Consider the following 22,765-nt stretch of genomic DNA (forward strand, 5'->3'; position numbering starts at 1 on the left):
GGTGCTGCACGTGGTTGCCGTGCCACTCGCACCCTGCTGGCTCAACGACCGGTCAACGACCGCGCAGCCGTTTGGTGTAACCAGGCTCAAGGGGTGTCCTCAACCAGCTCCCCTCTGTGCAGCGCCACCGGCGTGCACTCTTGGCAGAAGGCCCTACACCGCCATCAACACCATCTTCAGCGACAACTCATCACTGAAGCTGGGGGGGGGGGGATGCACCTATGACGGCTCAGGCCTCAGCAGACGCCACCGTCACTGAGAAAGCCCGTCACAAGACACCGGCAGTTGACACCAGGGCAGGCGGCGGGCAGAGCCGGCGGCAGTCCAAGCCCGCCAACAGCAGCAACACCCAGATTGAGTGTTGGCGGCACCAGCACGGACCCCGCACGCGGCTGGTTCCAACGGCAGCGGCACCACCGCGAACGTGCCAGCCCAATTAATGTCAGAGTGGGGTCCGACTCGCAGCGCGAGCAGGGACCAGTGCCCACCGGGCAGCAACATGCAACAGCTCGCTTAGCATTAATCACCGGCACGGCCGCTCCGTCACACCGTGACCGAGGAGGCGGCCTGCCTGGCAGCAATGGCTCCAGCTTGGGGCAAGACACGCTGGAGACGTCCGGCAGCTTGTTCCATCAAAACTTTTGTGGTCACCAATAGCATGCGTTTCCGCAAGGCCAGGGTACCGCCCTGCGCTTATGTTCAAGGGTTGGCGACGTTGCGAGCGGCGGGTCCCCCAGAGACCAAGTTCACGTGCGCCATCACCTGCTAGAACTCCCAAGCGTATTGGCGCTGGCAACCAGCGGAACACGAGGGAGGCACCACCTGCATGAGGCCAGGCCACCGGTCTGCGCCTGTGTCCAAGGAGTGGCGCCGTTGCGAGCGGCGGGTCCCCAGAGACCAAGTTCACGGACGCCACTTCGTGCCCCAACAATGCCCAGAGAGTGTCGGCGCTGTCCATCGGCGGACACTGAAGGGGCAATCGGGGTTCTGGTAGAACCGGAACCCGAGCCAAAGGGCAGCAGTTGACGAGCAACGACAGCAGAGACTGATCATCCTGGCTCATCGTATCCTCGCTTCTGCCTGCAAATCTGAGTGCCCAGCCGCAGCGACGGCGGCACGTCAGCGCGGTCAGCCGCACGCCCCAGTGGCGGCGGCACCGCAGCAGTGCTTGCGGCCGCACGTCTCAATGGCGGCGGCGCATCAGCACCTTCAGCCGCACGCCCCTGAGGCGGCGGCGCCACGGCAGTGCTTGCGGCCGCACGTCTCAATGGCGGCGGCGCATCAGCACCTTCAGCCGCACGCCCCTGAGGCGGCGGCGCCACGGCAGGGCTTGCGGCCGCACGTCTCAATGGCGGCGGCGCATCAGCACCTTCAGCCGCACGCCCCTGAGGCGGCGGCACCACGGCAGGGCTTGCGGCCGCACGTCTCAATGGCGGCGGCGCATCAGCACCTTCAGCCGCACGCCCCTGTGGCGGCGGCGGCGCCACGGTAGTGCCTGCAGCTGCACGCGTCGGCGGCGGCGGCGCAGCAGCATCTTCCACCACGCGCCTCCCCAGCGGTGGCACCGCGACAGTACTTGCGTCCGCACGCCCCCACGCACGGCGGCGCATCAGCACCTTCAGCCGCACGCCCCATCCAGTGGCGGCGGCACGTCCTGGACGGGGACACGAGAACGGCCTGTGACCGCACGCTTCAATGGCAGCGGCACAGCGTCACACTCAGCCGCGCGCCTCCTCGGCGGCGGCACGGCATCAGCGCATCTGGCCGCGCGTTTCTGATTTGACAGCGCGCTCAGAGCACCTGCGGCGGAGGTACAGCCGTCAGCAGCAGTTAGCTGCACGCCCCCCCCCGGGCGCCAGCAACATCGGCAAGGGCACGTCAGCGACGGCCCTCAGCATGCAGGCGGCAGCAGCATCACGGGTCAGGCGTCCCGACTGCATTTCTCTTTTCAGGCGGTGGTCACCGATCACCTTGGCACATCAGCACATTTAGCCGCACGCTTCCGTAGCGGCGGCCCATCGGCTGTCAGTGTGGCCGCACGCCTCCGCGGAGGCGGCACACTGATCGCCACGTCCAGCCGCATGCCTCCGCGGCTACCGCGAAGGCACACCGCCGGCGCAATTAGTCGCACGCCCTCATAGCGGCGACGATACACACCAGTGCAAGTGACCGCGCATCTCTGCGGCGGCGGCACGTCAACCATAGTTCACTGCTCGCCCCAGAGGCGGCAGCAAATCAGCGCCAGCGGCCGCATGCCTTCACGCACGGCGGCGGCGCATCATCAGCACCTCCATCTCCAGTCTTCATCATATGCAGCTCCTCTGCCTCCTGTCCCAGCGCATCAGCAACGGCAAGGCAGCTAGCAGTGCAATCAGTCGCACGCCTCTATGCTGCGGCGCAACAACAGTCCATGTGACCGGACGCCTCGGCGGCGGCGACACATTAGTACCTGCCTCCACCTTCGGCCGCACGTCCCAGCAGCGGCGGCGGCACGTCGGCACGTCCCAGCCGAAGGCATGAGAAGAGCTTACGGCCGTACGCATCTGCAGTAGCTAGCGGCACATCGGCGCACTCAGCCGCACGCCTCCGTGGCGGCGGCGCAACGATAGTGCGCGTGACCGCAAGCTTCCGGCGCGGCGGCACAGCGGCACGCTCATCAGCGCGCCTCTACAGCGGCGGCACATCGCCACAGTGAGTGCGTGTGTGGCCCTTCACCAGCACTCGTCACAACCAGCACAGCGCTCACAGCGCAGGCGTCAGCAGCATCGCCGCACAGCAGTTGTGTCTGTCATCAGCATTTTCCTTGTCAAGCACCGACGGCGTCAGCACGTGGACGTCACTCAGCCACACGTCAGCAATGTCGCATGTGTGTGTCACCGGCACAGCATGCGTCACAAACCAGGCGCCACAGTCCAAGGCCCTGTGCCTCATCAGGGCTGCCGTCACCGATGGCAGCCATTTTCAGCCACTAGCGCCATCCCGTCACACCTATCGCATCCACCTTCGTCGCCCAGGCGCGGACACCTTGGGATCATCACCACCCGCTGCCCTCAGTCGACAGCGGTCCAGCAGCAGCAGGTCGCCCAGCTGTTCACAAACGGCGGGTACCTACTTGTCTTTTACGTGGAGCTGCTCATCACCTCCGTAGGAAGAGCAGCGCTGGGGGAGGGTCAGCCTACCGGTAGTCAGCCTTAACGAAGTGGGCGGGAGCCTGGGGAGAATGTGCGGGAAGCGTGAAGCCATTCCCACACCAGCACGCAGCATCATGTGTCTGTTCTTTATGCGTGCAGTCTGTGTTTATCAGCGCCCTAGCGCGCTCTACTTACGCATCCTTGCTACTTACTCGTGCCCCTCATCAAGCAACCAGCCCCGCCTCCATATGTACGGCGCCGTGGCTGGGGGGGGGACAACCAGCGGGGCACGTCAGGAAGGCGTTTGCCCACCATAAATCGTGACAGCTGTCACGCCCTAGCGTGTTACCGTGCAGGGCGTGTCACCAGACTGTTAATTGACGCGTTGCGAGCATGAGCAGTGGCAGGAGGGACAAAACCCCGACTCCAGACTCGACTGAGGTGGGTTTTGCCACGCCCGTGCTCAGGGTTTTGCGCACGTCAGCTTAGGACGTGTGTTGCGTATCTTTGCATATCTGCAGGCTGCTCAGTCTCAAAGCAGCATTATTAAGTGTGTTGCTTAGCCATAAGTGTGAGCAATGCAGCGCGAGAGCTGGTAGAAACGGCCCGGAGGCCTGAGTGCCAGCTGTGTGCGAAGGCGGGATGGGGCCCATTCGTGATTGGGACCTCTTATATAGCCTTTGCACGCTCGAGCAAAGCTTGTCTTTGTCTCGAGCTTTTCAATCTGTTATAACTTGATAAGCGTTTTCACAGACATTAGACCCGCACTGAGGCAAGACCGTGCGCCCAGTGTGTATGTAACGGCAAGGGCACATTTGCGGAGCCGTTAGGGCTCGCCTGTGTAAGCCACTCGAGGTTCTTAGAAGGATGAATCTCAACCGCACCGCCTGTCTGCGGGTTTGCTGGAGCACAGACCGCGCAGCCTTAGCTACAACCAGCGGGGCACGTCAGGAAGGCGTTTGCCCACCATAAATCGTGACACCAACCAACGACGGAGCCGCCTTCGGCCTATGCTTTCCGACCACTTGGAGTCGGTGGCGGGGTGAAGGCTATCGGGCTCGGGCCTCGTCGACGGACATTACGGTGTTTCCGGACGGCGTGTCAACTGGGGTTGCCCTCGCCTCCTACATCCGATTAATCAAGTTGAGGCCGTGTGAGGATGTCGTTCTGTGTCACATTCGCCATTGACGTTTGTGTCTGGAGGTGTATGTGTTGTAGGGTCGCACAAGCTGGGGTGGGCTGCTGCAAGTGCTACTAGCCTCCTCAACCTATCCTGGCAGAAGAAGGCGGTGTAAGGAGTGTGCAACTTCCCCCCGCTTCCTATCGGAACGCCCTGAGAAATTGCCGCAGCTCCCGGGGATGCGGCAGGTGGCTTTACAAGCAGCAAGCACACTCCCCATCACTCCGTGCCGCACACCACCACAGCATACTTCTAATGTCCCATAAACAGGAAGGGTTAGGCGGCATGTGCACCCTACTGCGGCACAGCACTCAAGCACGTGCACTAACCAAGGTGACGCGGCTCTCACAGCCACAAAATCGAACCTGTGAAAACTCGATTGGCTTAGCGGAATGAAGCGCTCAGATAAACATACAAGATGCCACCTCCATACACCGCGCTCCACATCGTCCCCCTGCTGCTGCTGGTGCTCCCCGGACAATATGTGTACCATTGTAGACACCGTGCGTACCATTGTAGCACCGTACGCAAACGCAACTTAATAAAACAAACCACACAGAAAGACAGAAATTGAGACCTCGATGTGATGGTGAATGCGGCCTTCAGAGCGACACACGAAACCCCGGGCCCTGCACTTCTTACCCCCTGCAACTGAACCACCTCCCGCTCAAACACTGCTCCCTACTTCAAAACTTGTTTTAAGCTCCGGTCAGTCGGCAAGCTCCTGGAGCCTTCGCTTAAAAGAGCCCATTAATTCATGTGAAGCATACAGTGTCTGAGCGCCCTTTGGAACACCCTTTCCTCGGCGCGCTCAGGATTCGTCGCACTTCATTGCAATTCGAGTACCATATCCAAACCGAACAGCATACCGTAAAACAACCAAGGCCTGGACCCATGGCCGCATGCCGGCCCTGTCTTAAGCAGTGCCGCGGTGTCTGTAATACAACCACGCAAACTCGTCACAATCTCACTGCGCACGTTCAACCGCGAGTGACTGTAACGTAACCGTTACAACAACATTAGACAGCATACCATAAAGCGAGTGACGGCCGATGTGAGGAGGTGAAAACGCCGCGGTGTCTGTGACCATATTACTGTTGCCTGCCAGTTATGCGCCGTCATGCCCTAGTGAACCAGCCATTTAAGCGCATGCACCAGATGAAAAGGCCGCGGTGTCTGTCGACAATCCCGTGAGCGGCCGATGGACTGTTTAGCACAAGCCCGTCACAGTCACAAGTAGTCACATAAACGCAGTTACCTTATTTGGCTCCATCACTTAACGGTACGTAGCCCATGTAACCCCAAGATCAACCTCTTGTTCAGCGGGACAGATGCCTTAGTTGCCGTGTACCACGGTGTAGTAATCCTACCGCAGCAGGCCGTACGACCTGGTGGATTGTGCAGCCATCACAAGATCGTACCAGGTTAGTAAGGAAATGCTTGGAAGCAGGATTCCGCCAAGGGCATGATGCAGTAATAAGGCCCGCAAACCATAGTAAGGCCCACCGCCACGTCCCTCGACAACCACTGCTTCATTCCTGCCAACATGAATGGACGTCCCTTAAGTCCCTTAAGAGCATGAGTGCCAGATACTGCTAGTTGCCTTCATGAGAGTGATGCTGATACTAGCGGTAGCCACGCACGCGCGCACCCAGTCACGGCACAAGTGGAGAAGAGAACGAACGCCCCTGGCTCAAATATGCCAGCACATGATCGCAAGCTAAGGACTCAATTCCTGAGGCGGCAGGCCCTATGCGCACCGCGTATCGCCATGTGCGGTATCGCCATTTTTTAAAGCATCAGATTTGCGAGTTGCCTTCACGTGCGTGATGTATGCCCGTACTAGGGACTCCACAAGTGCGACACCGCGCACCCAGTCACTTTGCCATACCAACATGACCAAGCCAGCTACTGCTGATGTGGTTTCCACACGCATCGTAGCCTTGCAACGAAGCACGCCCGTCTCAAAAGATTAAACGCTCCGTGTCAGATGCCACGGAAGTCTGCTAAAAATCATCAGAATCGTCGAAATGCTGTGTCTGCACAGCCCTTATCGCCGTCACCCATACGCTCTATGCTTCAGGGCTAAATCAACCCCAAAAACACAACATATGAAAGGAATTACAGGTGTTCCCACACACCCCCCGCCGTTGGAGCCGCCTCCTGCGCCTGCTCCTCACGCAGCTCACGCACGCTTGGAGTTGGCAAACGAGCCGCCGCCCTTGACACTGGTGGCACGTGCCAGCAGCCCCTTCCACGCCTTGCTGTCCGCGACGCCCGTGTCGCCACCGTCAGCCGCAGCACCACCGCCGCCGCCACCGGCAGGCAGCTCCATGGTGCTTTGCCGCATCGGCGCGCTGTTTGCGGCAGTGGCATAGACGACGGTCGAGCTGCGCCGCGCGCTGCGCGCGCCCTCCCCACTGGCGGCGCCACCTTTACCACTACCAGGGTTGACAGGACCCACGATTGCGAGCGTGATGAGCTTCATGACGTCCACCTCGGTGGGCAGCTGGCTGAGCATCTCAGTGATGCGCCGTTTCTGCAGGTCGGTGGCAGCGGGCAGTAGCATGGGCAGGTGGGCATAGTCGGAAAGAGAATGCATGGGAAATCTACCTAGGCAAAAGCCTGGAACGCATAGCAACTGCGCCCTGAGTCAAGGTGCATGCGCAGGCTGCTGCCCAGCCCGTGCTCACCTCCTTCTGCATGCGCTTGAGCATGGGGAACAACAGACCGAACAGGAACACGGCGAACACCGCCACCAGCAGCACAAAAAGCACCACGTGCATGATAACCACCTCTGCAGGCAAAGGTGTTCAGAGCGCGTCAAATGAGTACAGAGCACGAATCCGAAGTGGAAAAGTAAGGGACATTCAGGACACACACGAGCGCGCACGTTTGCACCATTCTCGCTCGCACGTCGCCACTAGCCTCCCACCTTGGAAGTTCGCGTTGATATCGGAGATGGCTAGGGTCGTGATGCGGCGCACTCCATCAGTGGCGTCCTGCGCGTTTAATAAGTGTTGGGGCCGGGTGCGAGGGATGCAGTCAGGTGGACGCCCGTCCAAAAAATGGGACAACAGGTCACAGCTTCACCTCCTGGCCGCCTCATGTAGCACTACTAAATCAGGCCAGTCCCGTCAGTGTAACAGTTTGGCCATGCGTTTGCGTGACACATGTTGGAAGCCGGTGCGAGGGTCGCAGGCCAGGGACGCCTGTCGCACGGACTGAATCAAGGGCAAACACCTCCGGGTCGCCTTACGTAGCGCATGCAAGTTCAAGCCAGTCTAGTCAGTCCAGTCACGCCTCATCATCACCGGTGTTGCCCCGACCGAAACGCACCTTGAACCCCACGTTGTAGATGTAGTCCCACTCCTGGCTGTCGTGTCCGGGCATGCCCACGTCGGCGGACGTCAAACGCCGCACCGGGGGACCGCCGGCGGCAACGGAGCTAGCGTTGGCGGCGGCGATCGCGGCAATCACTTGTGGGATGCGGTCTGTGCCGGGGTAAGAAGGACAAGCAAACCGTATGAGCACTCTGCCCTCGTCTTCAGCCGATGCTGCCCAACTCGTGCTTTGCCATTAGGAGCATGGCGCGCTACTGACTCACCAGCCTCCACCTCAGCAGTGATGCTCTCCACCGACATCCCGACCGCAGCTGCAACCGCCGCAATGGCCCGCTGCTGCGCCCCCAGCGCCTTGTCCGCCAGCTTGCCCAGGGAAAGAATCATCTGGAACACAAGCGCCTCCACGCCGCTGTGCGTCACCTGCAGGCAGGGATGCATCGGTGTTGTCACCGTGCCAAGGGGGCGGCGCCCGGCGGGTGTCCAACCGCGAGTGGCGGTGCACGAGCTCAATTGCAGTGCTGCAGCGCTTTCCACACCTCATAGTAGCGATACGTGGGTCCGCCACACGGTTCCGTCAGTCGCTGGCAGTCGCCGGTGCCGAAGAAGAGCTGGAACTGCGCCGGGCTCGTCTTGGCCAGGCCCTGGCTCACCACGCCCGGAAACTGCTCCACGTCGGGGCCTGTGCGCAAATGTCGTGTGCACAGTGGTTCGGCGGAATGCCCACCAGCGAATGCATGGCGAGTGCACACCGTGGGCGCACCGGTATGCATGCTTTGCAGCGAGAAGTGTTCGGAGTTGCACGTTTATGCGCGTTGGCGTTCGTATGTTAAGTGAACAGCTGTCAGTCGTACGCACAAACAAGCAAACGCGCAATCCCCTCACCCGCGACGCGATACGCCTCCACGCCCATGCGCATGGTGTAGTAGGCGTCACGCAGCCCCACACTGACGTTCCGGATGTTGTTAATGTAGCGGTTGACAAGCAGCGGGTCCTGCTGAGATAGAAGCTCCTGTGGGGTGAGTGCATACACACGTCAGTCCGCAGGACAGGGGACGTGACCGATAGAGGTAGGGAGTGTAGCACAGGCAGGTACGACGCCCACCTGTGAAAAGAACACGGCCTTGCATGTCCTCTCCATGTTGCGCTGCGCCACAGCCACCTGCAAGCGTAAGAGTGGACGGGACATGAGGACGGGGCTTGAGGATCAAGGGTACCAGCAGCGACACGGACAAGTGGCGCATTCCTGCAGCGGCGTGTGAAGGCTTGCGCAATGTAGATGACGGCCCCCACGCACCATGGCCACATTCTGCGCGGTGGTGAGCGTGAGGATGTAGCCAACCGAGTAAAAGGTGATGATGAGGATGGAGTAGGTCATGGCGATGGCCAGCATGGCGATGGACACGCGGCTGTTGCGCTCCAGCGAGCGCCGCGCCGGGGCCGAGCTGTCACGGACCGCGTTGGAGCGGCTGTGAAAAGATGAGAGTGGGCACACGAGGTGTGAATAAGCGCGGCATGACTGGGAGAGAGCCGCGTTGTGATACCAAGATAGAGTCGCGCTCACCCGAATATCTTCGCCTTGAGGCCGCTGAACCAACCGCTTGCGCCACCGTTGCGGGGAGCAGAGAAGCGCATGCTAGACTGCAGGCGCAGCAGGGGCACCGACGCGCCGTTGCCTTCGTCGCCGCCAGCACTCTGTCCTTCGCCTGCCACGGAAGCGCCGCCGCCGCCACCACCGTGCTTGGTGCCTTTGACGCTGCCGCCGGATCCCTTGCCGCCACTGTGCTTGTGTCCGGCGTGGTCCGCGGCTGAGTCACCCCCGCTACCGCGGCGCGCGGCGGCAGCGGTGTGGCCGCCATGGCCAGACTGGTCAAAGTTAGCGCGGCGCTTGGGGGCAGCGGAGGGGGCACCCTCCCCGCCTGCGGCGTCGCCGTCAACGCTGCCGTGATCGTCACCAGCGGCGAGCTCAGCCGCCTGTGGATAAATGTGGCGGGGCGAGGAAATGATACAGCTAACTCAAGTCGTCCATATAAATTAATGACAGGAAGGAGGACGGTACACAAAACATGACACACGTGTGCTCCGGTGACCCACCTTGCTGGCTGCCGCCGCAGCTGCGTCCTCGTCGTCTTCATCATCCGACTCGTCGTCGTCCAGCAGGTGGGTGGTCTGGGAGGCCAGTGCGCGCGTCAGGCCTGTGGCAGGTAGTGAAACAGAGCGACGCGGTTGAGTCGGCAAGACGAATGCGAAGAGCAAGCGCATCATCATGATCCAGGCAGAACGTCATGTGAAAACTCACCGATGGGAATGGCAAGGAACGTGTCGTACAGCTTGTAGCGCTGCTCGCTCGCCATGCGCAGCAAGTAGATGAGGCACACGGCCGTGCAGCTGGACACCAGAAAGCCCTCAATGACCAGGAAGATGAGCTGGAGGTTGTTGACACGCTGGGTGTGGCCCTTGGCATGATCCTGCGCGCGGTAGGGCAGGAAGGTACCGATCTCGTATCGCATGATAACAAGAGAGATGCAGGCGTTGTTATACGGTGATGGTAGATTACCTGGCCACCTAGACCCAACGACGCACCTGCAGCGCTATCCACACCGCCTGGGAGCCCTTGGCGAGCATCTGTGCGCCTCGGAACATGAACTGTCCCTCAAACGTGTCGGCAGGGAATATGCCACGAGCGTACCAGTCCTTGTGATTTTGGTACACGGTGAGGCCCGCCACCATTAAACGTGTCAGCAGATCCTGTGAAGGTGGCAGGCAGGTGTGCCGGACGTGTTACATGCAGTGGGGCTTGCGTGGATATCATAGGCATAGTCAAAGGGGGTCGCGGAGTCTACGCCCCCATCCAAAAGATCAGCACACTCACCCAGGTGGTGACGTTTGCAAACATCTCCTCGCCCGTGAATGTGTTGTTGCCCACCCACACCGTCAGTTGCTCGCTGTAAAACAGCAGCGTGATCGACTGGTGCCGGCTGTTTAGCAGGATTCTGCGGAAATAAAGGAGAAGGGTGGACAAGACATCGGTATGAGTAGTTGAACGCGGTTCGTTGCGGCGCAGGTCATGCCAAATCCGAAATGGAGAAGCTTCAAGGTTTCTGCACGAGCGCAGTAGCTCACCGATTGTTCATGTCGTTGTACAGGTTGAGGTAGCGGTACATCTCGTTTGCAAAGAACTGTCATGGGGAGCGCGCATCCTTCAGTAAGGGCGTCTTGGCATCTGATGAGGAACAGCACACGGTATGCGCAAGCACGTGTGGTACACTAAACCACGCGCATGCCTCCACCTGCTCTCACCGGTGTGTCTGCCGCGCTGTAGGTGTTGTTGGAACCCCTGCCCCGGTAAGCCTGGCCCAGAGCCCGCATGTACATAGCGCACTGCTGCAAGTAGCGCTGACCGTCGCCCATGTCCGTCAGCGTCAACAGCGCGTCGTTCTGCCACTGCGGGCCCAAAGAGCGAGGGCAAGACGAGGGGTCAGCGCAAGGTGAAAAGGCAGTTTCTGACAAGGCCGGTGTGCCGGGGGCATCGTGGCTATACCGGATGGTGGTTGCCACCGCCGGCTGTGTCCCAGCGTAGACAAATCACTCACGTGGATTGCGTCCATGATGAGGGCGAAGCACAGCACGTGCACCGCCATGCATGTGAAGATGACCGCCGCCACCAGCAGCTTGAACTTGCGCAGCTCCTAAAAGAGGTCGTGGCAGCATTGTGGGTGATGGGAAACAATAGGATCCGGCAATGCAAACACGCGAGCATACCGGTACAACCACGCGGTATAACCCACTGCACACCTTCTTGCTCTCGGGCGAGTCGATGAGCTTGATGAGCTTCTTGTACCGCTTGCCCCGCTTGAAGTCTCCGGTGCCGTCGCCATCAGACAGACCCGACGTGCCCGACACGCCGGATGTGGCGCTGCGTGGGGCGGGCGATGGGGGCAACACGGCCTTGAGGCATGCTACGGTATTTGGTGTTGAAGGGCGGCACGCCATGCACATGTCAACTGGACAGCGGGCAGCGCGCCCCGTACGTGGTCGCCCACCTTTCGCCTCCATCGCTCCTGTTATCGCTGTTATCCACCATGCTCATGCCCTGGCGCGCGGCGGCGCCCTTGCCATCTTTCATGCCGCTGCCATCCTCGGCTTCTCCCGCCGCCATCATTCGAGATGTTGGCTCGGTGGCGTCGCCGCCGGCGACATGGTGTTGATGACGGTGGTGGAGGCCGCCGCGATGCACCGCGCCGCCGTCGCCGCTACCACGCCTGTGATGCTTGCCACTGCCCGCGCCATCGCTGCCGCCGCCAGCCGAGCCGCCGCCAGCGCCAGCGCTGCTGCTACCATCGTCGCCGTCACTACCGTCCTCCTCTTCCTCCTCCTCAACGCCACTAATGCCTGGAGCGGACCTCACGGTGTTCTGGTAATACTCGCCATTGGTCGCAACCCACTTGGAGATCTTGTTCGAAGGCTGCTTCTTGAGCGCGGCACCGCTGCTGGCCTTGGCATCCTGCGGTTAGAGATGTCGCCGACAAGTCAGCGCAAGTCTTTTCCCGGCTGTTGCAGCGCAAGTGTCCAGCGCATACCCACAGGCCAAGGCCAGCAGCCGCCACGAAGCAGTTCACATCCCTCCGCCATACCCCACCCCGTCCATCAGCCCACCTTGACTGCAGCGACTGCGGCTGCGGCTGCGGCCAGAGCACCGCCAGTGTTAGCGTGAACGCCTGCAGTTGTGTAATCATGTTGGTCACAGAGAGTGTCGTCACGCAAGGACCACTTTTGACAGCGTTGCCGTTACAAACCCAAGCACCCACGTCCTTACCACGGCCGTCCTGCCCTCCATCGACAGCGCCCGGCAGCGACGCGGGCGAGCGCGGCGGGGCATCAAACGCATCGGCGCCATCACCGCTTGCGCCATTCGCGCGCACGTGCCGATCGTACTCGGCAGCCGAGTCCAACATGAGCGGGCCTGCGTCCTGGCCGCCACTGCCTGGTACAAGCGCCTCGCCGGGTGCACCCACGCGCGCCTTGCTGCTCCGAGCCGCGAGCGGCCGTCCACCCCCGACCGCGCCGGGTCCCGAGCCGCGCATGGTGATGCCGGGTGACGGCAGCTGCCCGGCCGACATCAGTGCCAGCGTGGGCGGGGGCGGCATAACCGCCGCCACGCCCACTGCTGCCGGGTCAAGAGGCGACACCGGGGCGCTGAGGCTGCTGATGACGGCGGCCGCGTGGACTTCCGCTGCGCTTGCGGTGGCATCGGCGGTGGCCTCTCGGCCCATGCGCGACAAGTCCTTCACCAGTTTCGACTGCTGCACGCCACCGGCGGCGCCACCGCCAGGGCCCTTCATGGGACTGTACGTCACGGGCGCGGGTGAAGCGTTGGGGGAGGGGCGCCGCGCAACCCGGCCATCTACCATCGCGGCCGGCACAAGTGAGAGAGCGCTAGGCTCGCCGGCGTTGACCCCCGCAGTCGCCGCCGCCGCGCCTAGCATGGGTGGCAGTACTGAGGGCTGGGCGCCGGCGGGCGCGAGGCGGATAATGGCGGTCAGGGCGCCGGCTGCGGCGGCAGCTCCGGCGGCGCCACTCGCGGCAGGTGCGCCGCCGGGCGGCAGCGGCTTGCCAACCATTTGCACGGCCAGTAGCAGGGGCCGGCCGTCACGGTGCCAGCCGGGCAGGTAGTGCACCGGGCCCACCTTGACAGCGGCCTCCTTGTCCGCCGCCGCCTGCTGTTGCTTGGTTGCCTTGAGTGCGCTCTTCTTTGCGGCATTGCCGCCCACATCGCCAGTCAGCAGTGTCATGGGCGTGTAGCCGGCCGGCATGGAAACAATCTGGGACAGCTCTGAGCCCAGGAAGGAAGCAGAGGGCTGGCCGAAGATCAGCCCCGCAGGCCGCACGCCGCCCTCCTCCGCCAGGCCTGCCACTCGGCCGCGAGGGTCCAGCTCAAGCACACCTGTGAGGCAGGAAACAAGTGTCAGCGACTGCGGAATGAGTGCAAGGCCGCCCCTCTGCAAGGTGCCGCAGGAGCGTGCGCGTGGAGCAAACACTCACCGGTGAGGCTCTCCGCCGCCCACAGCTCCACATGCACCACCAGGCGGCCCGGGGCCAGGGCGGGGTTCAGCTGCTGCTGGGCCCGAGGGGAGGACATGCCGCCACTGGGGGAGCCGGAGCCGCCACGCGGGCGCACCCGCACACGAGGCACCGCCACATCCAACTGTGGGCAAACACGAGAGCATAGAGTCAGAAACAAGGAAACGACAGACTAGGTGCGGGGCGTAGCATGCTGCAGCGTGCAAGCCATCGCGACGTCTACCACTGCCACTCACCCTCAACACAGCCTGACGCGTGTTACGCGCCAGGTGCGCGGCGGCACGTGAGGCGTTGCCCATGGCCTCCGCCTCAGCCACCGCGGCCGGCGGCACCACAGCCACGCGCCAGGACACGCCGGGGAACTGCAGCGCCCTGTGACGGGATAAGGAATGGGCGCCCACATCAAGTTACACACATGCTGGTGTGACTGCTGATACCACAACACAGCAGAGGGCAGCGCAAACAAGGTGACAACGGCGTAGTACGACCGCCCAAAGCTCACATGGTGATCATGGCATCAAAGGTGCGCATGTTGAACTCCACTGGGGGCTCAGTGCCGTAGTAGCCAGGGCCGCTGGCGAACGGATTGGCGTCACCGTTCGCGGCGGCGTCCGTTGCCCCTGCTGTCAGGTCAGCGACTGCAGCAACAGCAGCGGCGGCGTCCTCCTCTGCGGTGACGCCGCCCACCTCGCCGTACACAACCGACGCAGCCTCCTCCAGCAGGTCTCCGCCGACAGCGCCATCGGCACCTCCAGTATCAGTGGCGCCCGAGTCGGCCGCCGCCTTGGCGCTGGTGGCGCCTACAACGCCCGTGCTGTTGCCAAGGCGGTGGCTGACAGAGGCTTTTATACTGCCAACGGCACCGGCAGCTGCGGTCGCGGTAGTGGCGCGGCGGTTGGCGACAGGTGCTGTTGCACCAGCAGTCGCCAGCAGCAACTCGGACTCGGGGCAGGGCTGAAGTGTGATGAAATCCCAGAGGTGACAACCCACCAGCTGTCGAACAGGGAAAGGGATGAGGGATAGCCGAGAGTCAGAGAAACGACCACAAACACCAAACTCAACGGTATCGGCATACATTCGAGACTCGGCCCATTCCCCTGTCTCTCCAGTCCCTCGCTTACCTCCTCCTTGGTGAAGCCGAACAGGGCCTCCAGCTCCTCGCCCATCGCCTTCGCAGCTGCAGCCGCGGTGGTGGGCCTCTCGGCAGCGGTGACCGCGCCCTCCTCTGCGCCCTCCACAACGTCAGGCCCCATCTCTAGCTTGGCTGCAGCAGCGGCTGCCTCGGCCTCGTCGATGACTGTGCCGGCCTCCGAGACCCGCACGCGCACACGGCGCTCAGCAATGGCGGTGTCAAGAGAGGACCTGCAGGCGGAGTGAGCGTAGTAAGTAATTATAGACTCCGTGACTTGGCGGACATACGGTGCACTGCTGCAGCTAAGCCATGCTGCAACCGCATACTCTCAATGAAGCCTCTGGGGACAAGTACATCCTCCAGCTCCTCTCCTCACCTGGCCATGCGCACCACGTGCAGCGGCTCACCGCCCTCCTCCCTCGAGTGCACCGCCACACGCACGAACACGGGGCGGCCGTGCAGCCCGACCAGGCGCATCGTGGGGCGGAACAGGCGCCCGCCAGCGGCAGGGCCACTGTCGTCTGAGCCAGCCGTGCGGCCGCCGTGGCAGCCCCACATGCCGGACAGAAGGGCGGGCGCACCAGTGGCAGTCGTGGCAGCAGGGCCTCCAGATCCAGCGCCTGCATTCATCTGAACAACAACGGAAGCGGGCACGCCGCTGCCGATGGCCTGCGGGCAAGTTACGAGGAGGGACAGTACGTATGTACGGCTGCTGCAACCCGGTCTCACCCGGGGCGTGCCCATACACGCGGCACCGTCCAAAGCCCAAACCATCCCAAATGCCTACATATGGCATATTTATGTTATGCATAGCTGTTATGGGCCCTGGGGTGACCTGCCCGCTCGCCGAGCTCGCGAAATGCAGAGACATGCCCCGACAGTGTGCACGAAGAAGTGCTCATAGCACCTGAAAAGACGTGCAATCCACTATAAGTAACGAATATGAGACATGATCGAGCATTGAGGACAAAGGTTGTTCGAGGGACCCCGGTGGGGTAAATGCGGGTCGGCAGAGCCTCGCATTTTGCGCCGGGATACATTCCAATGCAATATTATGTATCTAAATGGCATGTCCATTGGGTTTAGGCTCCCTCAAGCGCACTTCGGCTCGACCTCAGGCGAGCGCGGACCGCCCACCCACTTCACCAGCAAGTCAATAATATATATACGGAGGAACTAAGAGCGTGGGGAAGACGGGGGTGACCTGTTTGGCGTCGGGGAAGGCGGGAAGCCCCGTATCCGCCGCCAAGACCTGCCGCACGGGAAGGCCCGTACGGCAGTGAGACCAACTTCGGACAGTGAATCTGAAACATGCCTAGCCCAGTTTTGTGGGGTCAAATGTGAGTAAATTTCGGACGGTGCCCACAGCGCGGTAAGACCCGGTTGGGCCCCTGAAGAGCCATGTTCCATTCTAGTGCCGCAAGGGCCCCATCACCACCGACAGCACGAACCTTGGCCAGGTGGCGGGAGTGCAGGTAGCGCCAGGGCGTGGGCAGGAAGTCGTCCAAGTTGCGGAGCGCGGCGCTCTCAGCGGCGGCGCCCAGGCCCTCCAACACACCGCCGCCCATGCCGCCACCGCCGATAGCAGCCTCCTCGGCACCAGCAGAAGCCCCAAGCAGCTGTGAGAGGTAAACAGGTTATCAACGGCAAGAGTCAGACGCCGGACCCAGGCCATTTGCCCCGCTCCGCTATACCTAGTCTCACCTTGGCCAAGTCTCCGCTCATGTGCTTGATGCCTCCGCGCTTCTCCACCACCATCAGCAGCTGGGGCTCGGTGGATACCAGGCGAAGCACAAACTCCAGGATGGTGCGGGAAGGGTCTGCATCGGGCATTGAGGAAGGGGGAGACCAACGACGAATCAGTCACGTGTACTGTTTGCATACTGGCAATAGCAGCAACTGCAGACGGTTGTGACTCACCCATGGTGACGGTGACGCACACCTCCCGGGCCTCGTCGTACTTGTGCCGCACATAACAGCGATTCTTGTCGCTGCCACTTTGCTGCGGGCCGTGGTGGCTGCCGTCGGCTGCTGACGTGGGGGAGTCGGACTCGGTCTCAGCCTCCAAGATGAGGCTGCAGCCATGGTGCGTGGTGATGCAGCAGAGGTTGCGGGGGGTATGCAATGCGAAGTGCGAAGGGAGGCGGAACGCTAATTGTGCAACGATTGTAGGGTGAGGATGCGTTGATCGCCTGTACAGGCTACAAGGTGCCCATGCATAGCTGCTCACCGCTGCACCAGCTTCTGCGCGTCACTCAGGGCCTTGCTGGCGCTCCAGCCGTCCTCCTCGCCGCCCTGGCCGGCGGCGCGCGAGGCGGCGGCTGCGGCGGCGCTGGAGGCGTTGGCACGTAGCAGCGAGCGCAGCTGAGTGCCCACCACGTCGGTGGGGAACAAGCTGTGGGCCGGATTGAAAGTGGAAGGCGTAGAGAGATGAGAAATGAGCGGCAAAGCGGGCCGCAACAAGACAACAGGTGAAGAGGCACCCGCGTGATGCCATCATGCCCGCCCCGCGGCCCTACCCGAAGCAGGTGACGAAGCCGGCGTCGCAGCACACGATGAGGCCCTCGGGTGTGGCCCACAGCCGGCCCACGCCAGGCTCCTGTGGCGCCGCCTCCAGTAGTGCTATGAACACGCTGTCCTCGCCCATGCCTGTGCGAGGTGCGTCACAGCGGAGTGTTAATGTTGTGCATAGCAGTGCCCTGTGGTGCCTACAAGAGCCTCCCACCGGTCTCACCCGAGGCACGGCTGACGTCCAGCTGCACGGGGATGGCCACACGCTCGCGGTGCATGCCCAGCACCTGTGAAAAGATGCACGGGACACATCAGATGAGGGCAGGCGGCGAGTCAAGGTGCCTGTTCAAGCACCATTTGCCCGCATGCGGCCGGTGTCTGTGGTTTTGCAAGGATCATATACCCAATCCTAGCTCAGGTTCACTCCGCCCCAACCTCACCGGCCGCCTGAAGACGGGCGGTGCCTGCTCTCCGCTGTCAATGTAACGGCGCAGCAGGCCCGGGTGGCGCTTCGCGTCGTGGCCCGCCATCAACACCGTCACGTTCTTGCCGTCCAGGTCGCCTAGGGAGGGCGGAAGGTGGAAACATCAGCATGCATGAGGCTTGACTCACATCAGCAGGCCGCTCGCCTTCCCAGCTCCCGACTCACCCTTGCGGTACCCATACATGGACATCAGCTTCTTGTTGACCATCTGGATGTCGCCAAACGCGTTCACTACCAGCACGCCCTTGTCCACCTCGTCCATGCGGCCGATGGGCGTGCCGTCGGGCAGCGTGGGGCCGTCGCCGTCCGCGTCCCGGTTCTGCTCGATGCGATCGGCGTGTGCCGAGTACTCGGCCGCACCCCAGGGGTCCTGCTTCACGGTCTCCAGGAACCGGGCGTACAGCCGCACCAGGCGCGGGCTGTTGCCGTACATCTCCAGTACGGCGCGGTACGCCATCTCAGCCTGCCGAGTGTTCAGTTGAGCCGTCATTGCAGGGTCAGGAAAAGTGCCGTACGACCCACATCGCCAGCTGACCCACATCGCCCCCTATCACGACAGCCTGCCCACCTGCTTCACACTGGTGTCAATCTCCTCCAGTGAGCGGCTGAGTGAGCGGAAGGACACGCTGCTCGAGTAGCCCAGGATGCGCCTGTGGGGTGCACGGGGCGCAGCGGCAGGTGGCGGCGAGTCAAGTGGAGTAAGGATCACGCAGAAGGAGGGCGCACAACCGTACGTGCACCTGCCCCTCCAACAATGCCCCGGCCCACTCCTCACCAGAAGCTGGCCATGGCCTGCAGGGCGTCCTTGTGGTGGCGCAGCACCATGCGCTGCTTGCGCTGGTACTCCACATAGCTATGTGTTTAAAGGGACGGAATGAAGGGGGGAGAGGCAGAAGTTGGTGTTGCGAAGATGCATGTCTGAGCTCGGCTGAGCACGGGAGAGGGGCAGCAACTACATGCGTCCATCCCTCCTGCATTCCTCACCCCAGCAGATCCATGCTGCCGCCCTTGCCCACGGTGCTGCTCGCGGCCTTCTGGGTGGCCTGCTGTTGCCGCACGAAGAGCATGAAGCGGCACATGGGGCCCGGGTCCAGCTTGCGGGCGGCCTGTGAGGTTGTGCGAGTGGGAGCGAGGGTTGAGAGGTGGGGGCAGGTGGCCACAAGGCGCCGTTGACCAGATGCCTGCCGGCCTCCGCCGGGCCCCTCAGCAGCAGCGACCCACCTCGAGCTGCTTTCCACCTGTCTGGCTGAAGCCCAGCACATCCTGTAGGGGCAGAAGCAGCATCCGGGGAGGTGCGGGTGAGTTGGCCTGCTGGTAAAGAGCGGGGGCGACCTGGACACACCTGAGCCAGCAGCGATAGAGGTGCAGGGTTCGGCCATCCAATAAATACAGTATATCATGGCTGAAGCTCAAGGCACAGCTTTCGCGCAAGACTGGCGGTGACGATTCAAGCTGCATGAGGTCGAGCTGTGTCCAGACGGGCTTGCGCAGCCCTAAGCTACTTGATTAATAGTAGGACGACAGAAGACAAGACAAACGGCTCCGCAATTTGAGCAGAAACGGGGACAGCTAAGGCGAACTAGCCACGGGAGGCACAACAACTCCAAACGGCGTGACAATAATATCAAAGACACTATCACAGCGGTGACAAGCGCGAGTACTGAGCCTTGCTGAAACTCCCATGCCCACTCACATCACGCTAACGCCCAGCCCGCACACACACATTTCGCGCATACGCCATGCAGTACGCCCCCTACCAACCACCCAAGATCACAACGTACCAGCAGAAAGTTTGCATACACCAGATTGACATAGGAGCTGCCAGGGAAGCGTGCCACGCCGGCCTTGATCAGCTCCTGTGCGCGCGTCACCGCCGCCTTGTCCAGCTGGTACCGGTCCGCCCACACGCGGCAGGAGCGGGCGGCGATCTCCACATCACGTGCGTCCCAGAATCCAAAGATGTCCTGGGCCTTTACCTTCTCAGGGTCAGTGGTCCTGCAGGCATCATGTATTTGTGGAGGATCAGCGCAGTTTAGGTACGGACTTCCCTGGTTGGTCGGCACTGCGCCACTGCGCAGGTAACACTGTTTGGGTGCCGCACCTGAAGGCCTTGAGCGCCGCCGCTGTGAACCAGGCCCGCCTCCACCAGCTGAGGAGCGAGCCCGCCACGAACAGCGGAGCCAGGCCGATGCCCATGACCAAGGTGAGCGTGTGGCGGGCGTCGATGGCGGAGTCGGGCAGAGCAACCACTGCCACCTGCAAGCGTTCGTGGATGGCAGGATGACCAAGGGGCTTTAGGGAAAAGAAGCAGAAGCGAGACGGTAGCTTTCCTCTCTCAAATACATGAGTGGATCGCCCCTACACTCCCTCAAGTGCTTGCCCTCACCTGCAGCGCCGCCACGCCCGCCATAGCCACCGCGCAGCCAGACTTGAGGTCGCCCACCCAGCCCACCTGCGGAAGAAACATGTGCGTGCGTGTGCATATGACATGCAGAGCAAAGGTTTTAGGACGGGAAGACGGCAGTCAAGGGCCAAGCGAAGTAGCCGGCAGACACGCACCAGGTGTGGCACCCAACGGAGGTTGCACCAGGCTAGCCAGAAGGCCAGGAGCAGGTAGGCGGCGGAGGCGACCTTGGGCCAGCCGCCAATGAAGGTGCTGACCAGCGTCATGAGGACCTTGATGAAGAAGGCGGTGACCTCGGCGCCGCTGTGGCCCAGCGCCTGCGGGGACTTGCTGGTGGGGTTGACCTCCACCTCGCTCATGTTGACCAGCATGGCCACCGCCACGAACACACCCAGCAACACGCCTGACACCAACGACTGGGCCAGCTGGGGCAGCGCCGAGCAGCCTGGGCAGTGACGCAGCAGACAGGGGACGTGGGCGTGAGACAATCGGCTGATGCGGTACGGACCAGGTGCCTCCTGCTACTGCCACTCTTCTAGCTAAACCGGCCCCGACTCACTGTACTGTGGGAACAGCTGCATCCTGAGGAATAAACCGCTGCTGGCCGAGGCGGTGTAGTTGCAGCTGATGCCTAGCTGCAGGAAGTTGAGCGAGGTGATGTCGAACACCTGCAGGAACACGTAGCTGAAGCCGCGGACCACCTTGATGGGCCACACGTAGTCAAACTTCTGGTTCCGGAAGCACACTGCCACCCAGCCGCACAGGGCCAGGTTGAGGCCCAGCAGGGTCGCCAGCGTGTACAGCAGGCCGACGTACCAGCCGTACCTGTTATAGGGCGCATTTGTAAACAGAGCGTAGCGTGCAGGACACTATTTACGTGTGCGTGCTGGCCTGCTGGACAGTGAGCCAGTCACAAACCCTAACCTGAGTTACGACACAAAGCGCATGCCTTGCAACCCATTTCACATGCTGGGCTCAAGGCAATACATCTCATCCATGCCCGGCCCATGACTCTACGGATTTATGGCGGCATCATTGTGCCGTCTACATCTAGCCCATTACTTCCCAGCGGCAAAACCCGTGGCGAGATGGGTAAGACCAGCAAAACCCCAAGCTTAGGCACACATTGTTGGTAGTCCACCCATGTACCGTCAAGTGACATGCGCATGCCAATGTACAGTATTCTGCCATGCACCAGTTTGTTTCTCAGCCGCACACGCCCGTGGCACACGCCCCAGTTGTTTATTTTTGTGCGTGTGCCTGCGTGACCACCGGCACGACCCGCCACCGGCACAAGTACAGGGTGGCATGAAGGTCACACAAAATCTTTAACGCAACAGTCCTCACCCGATGTCCGCAAGCCACCCAAAGGAGAGGACGGAGACGCCCTTCCACAACATTGAGTCGGGGTCGATGTCCCAGCCATACTGGGGCGTGAGGATTTGGGTGTACACCTGCCACACGTCCAGAAGGATCTGCACACAAGGAGCGTGTAGTGGGTTGCGGTAGCAACCAGTGTCAGCTAGCGTACGGCGGTAGTTGGAAAAAAATGAGTATGGTAATGCCTTGCACCCTGCGCTATAGCCTCCGTCCACCCCGCGCGCGTCACCTTGAGCAGGATCCAGTGGTAGAAGATATCTTGTGTGTTCTTCTCCTGGCTAAGCGTGAACAGCACGCCAAACACCGCGCCCTCGAAGCCAAAGCGCTGCAGCAGGCGAGGAAGGCAAATGGACTACGATCAAGCCCGACGTGCGGTCACAACTCGCCATACAGCGCTGACTAATGGCGCGTCCCACTTGCCCCGTGGCCTAGCGGGCCATGGGCTGGGCGCACCTGGGCAACCTCAGCGTCCCCTTCATTGTTATCTCCTTCTTTGTCTTTATCTTCCCTGCAGCGCAAGGAAAGACATGGGTGGAATGCCAGAGGACCAGGATGATATTGTGCTGCATCGGCAACAAACCGAAGTGTGTTCACATGGTGGGTTCACGTTTACTACACAGGCAGGCAGGCAGTGAGGACGACGGAGGACGCACTAAGCCGGCTCGCATGGCTCAGTGACACCCTTCCGCACCTTATGCGCGGTAGTCCTACTCCGCCAGAGGATGCACTAACGCCACTACTTGCTACGCTTGGAGCTGGTGCCATGGTGTCGCCGCCACACTGGCGAGGAGTCGACTCTTGGGCAAAGTCGTTTGTCAGCCTCCGTCAGAAGCCCGTCACAGCGTGTCGACAATCACGCAACCATAACGACTTGGCCGTCTCCTATCGAGCGACGTAGCACGGGGCGATACGACGTCAGCAAGCCCAGCGAGGTCGGCTTTGACGCCGATGCAGCAGCTTTGAGTCAGGCCCTTGCTCGCAAGCGTACGTTACGTCAATTTCTACACGTGCATAACTTGTGTATAACGAAAGAGGCTAAGGCGCTGGGCATCACGGAACATGTGCCCCCCATTGTCAATTTCCATGTGAACCGGGAGGAACCCCGATGGCACCCAAGCGGG

At 61.7% G+C, this 22,765-nt stretch overlaps 2 protein-coding genes across 3 annotated transcripts; one reads left to right on the forward strand and one right to left on the reverse strand.

Annotated features, from left to right (window-relative positions):
• Positions 1-679: 679 nt before the first annotated feature.
• On the forward strand, positions 680-4,438 carry CHLRE_08g361925v5 (uncharacterized protein). Its single transcript, XM_043064833.1, has one exon. It carries the CDS (start codon positions 1,187-1,189, stop codon positions 1,490-1,492), a length of 306 nt encoding a protein of 101 aa, XP_042921834.1. The 5' UTR covers positions 680-1,186; the 3' UTR covers positions 1,493-4,438.
• Positions 4,439-4,493: 55 nt separating this feature from the next.
• On the reverse strand, positions 4,494-22,649 carry CHLRE_08g361950v5 (uncharacterized protein). Of its 2 annotated transcripts, XM_043064834.1 has the most exons (48): positions 22,336-22,649; positions 22,098-22,152; positions 21,874-21,969; positions 21,612-21,739; positions 20,824-21,089; positions 20,420-20,709; positions 20,247-20,312; positions 19,962-20,116; positions 19,642-19,855; positions 19,082-19,123; positions 18,845-18,966; positions 18,636-18,713; positions 18,429-18,510; positions 18,026-18,323; positions 17,817-17,938; positions 17,600-17,663; positions 17,385-17,514; positions 17,096-17,260; positions 16,786-16,940; positions 16,570-16,685; positions 16,317-16,484; positions 16,043-16,117; positions 15,242-15,534; positions 14,855-15,095; positions 14,236-14,726; positions 13,970-14,105; positions 13,695-13,857; positions 12,469-13,596; positions 12,309-12,370; positions 11,696-12,156; positions 11,448-11,568; positions 11,246-11,341; positions 10,953-11,096; positions 10,776-10,831; positions 10,525-10,645; positions 10,236-10,400; positions 9,952-10,120; positions 9,747-9,847; positions 9,217-9,626; positions 8,950-9,121; positions 8,758-8,814; positions 8,538-8,664; positions 8,192-8,334; positions 7,919-8,075; positions 7,651-7,805; positions 7,247-7,313; positions 7,005-7,108; positions 4,494-6,850 (listed from the first exon to the last, which is right to left on the reverse strand). In XM_043064834.1, exons 1-48 carry the CDS (start codon positions 22,407-22,409, stop codon positions 6,497-6,499), a joined length of 8,655 nt encoding a protein of 2,884 aa, XP_042921836.1. In that variant the 5' UTR covers positions 22,410-22,649; the 3' UTR covers positions 4,494-6,496. The 2 variants fall into 2 exon arrangements, with proteins under 2 accessions (XP_042921836.1, XP_042921835.1); XM_043064835.1 differs by lacking the exon at positions 16,043-16,117.
• Positions 22,650-22,765: the final 116 nt, after the last annotated feature.

The sequence above is a fragment of the Chlamydomonas reinhardtii genome, chromosome 8 (assembly GCF_000002595.2).
Source record: "Chlamydomonas reinhardtii strain CC-503 cw92 mt+ chromosome 8, whole genome shotgun sequence".
Classification (NCBI taxonomy): domain Eukaryota; kingdom Viridiplantae; phylum Chlorophyta; class Chlorophyceae; order Chlamydomonadales; family Chlamydomonadaceae; genus Chlamydomonas; species Chlamydomonas reinhardtii.

Bases quoted from the DNA above. Each gene is read 5' to 3' on its own strand.
- CHLRE_08g361925v5 (XM_043064833.1), top strand. From the start codon at position 1,187: ATGGCGGCGGCGCATCAGCACCTTCAGCCGCACGCCCCTGAGGCGGCG.
- CHLRE_08g361950v5 (XM_043064834.1), bottom strand. From the start codon at position 22,409: ATGGCACCAGCTCCAAGCGTAGCAAGTAGTGGCGTTAGTGCATCCTCT. The intron at 20,313-20,419 runs GTGCGTGTCTGC...TTTCTTCCGCAG, and splicing joins TCCGTTGGGTGCCACACCTG to GTGGGCTGGGTGGGCGACCT. The intron at 11,342-11,447 runs GTGTGCAGTGGG...GACCTCTTTTAG, and splicing joins ACTCGCCCGAGAGCAAGAAG to GAGCTGCGCAAGTTCAAGCT.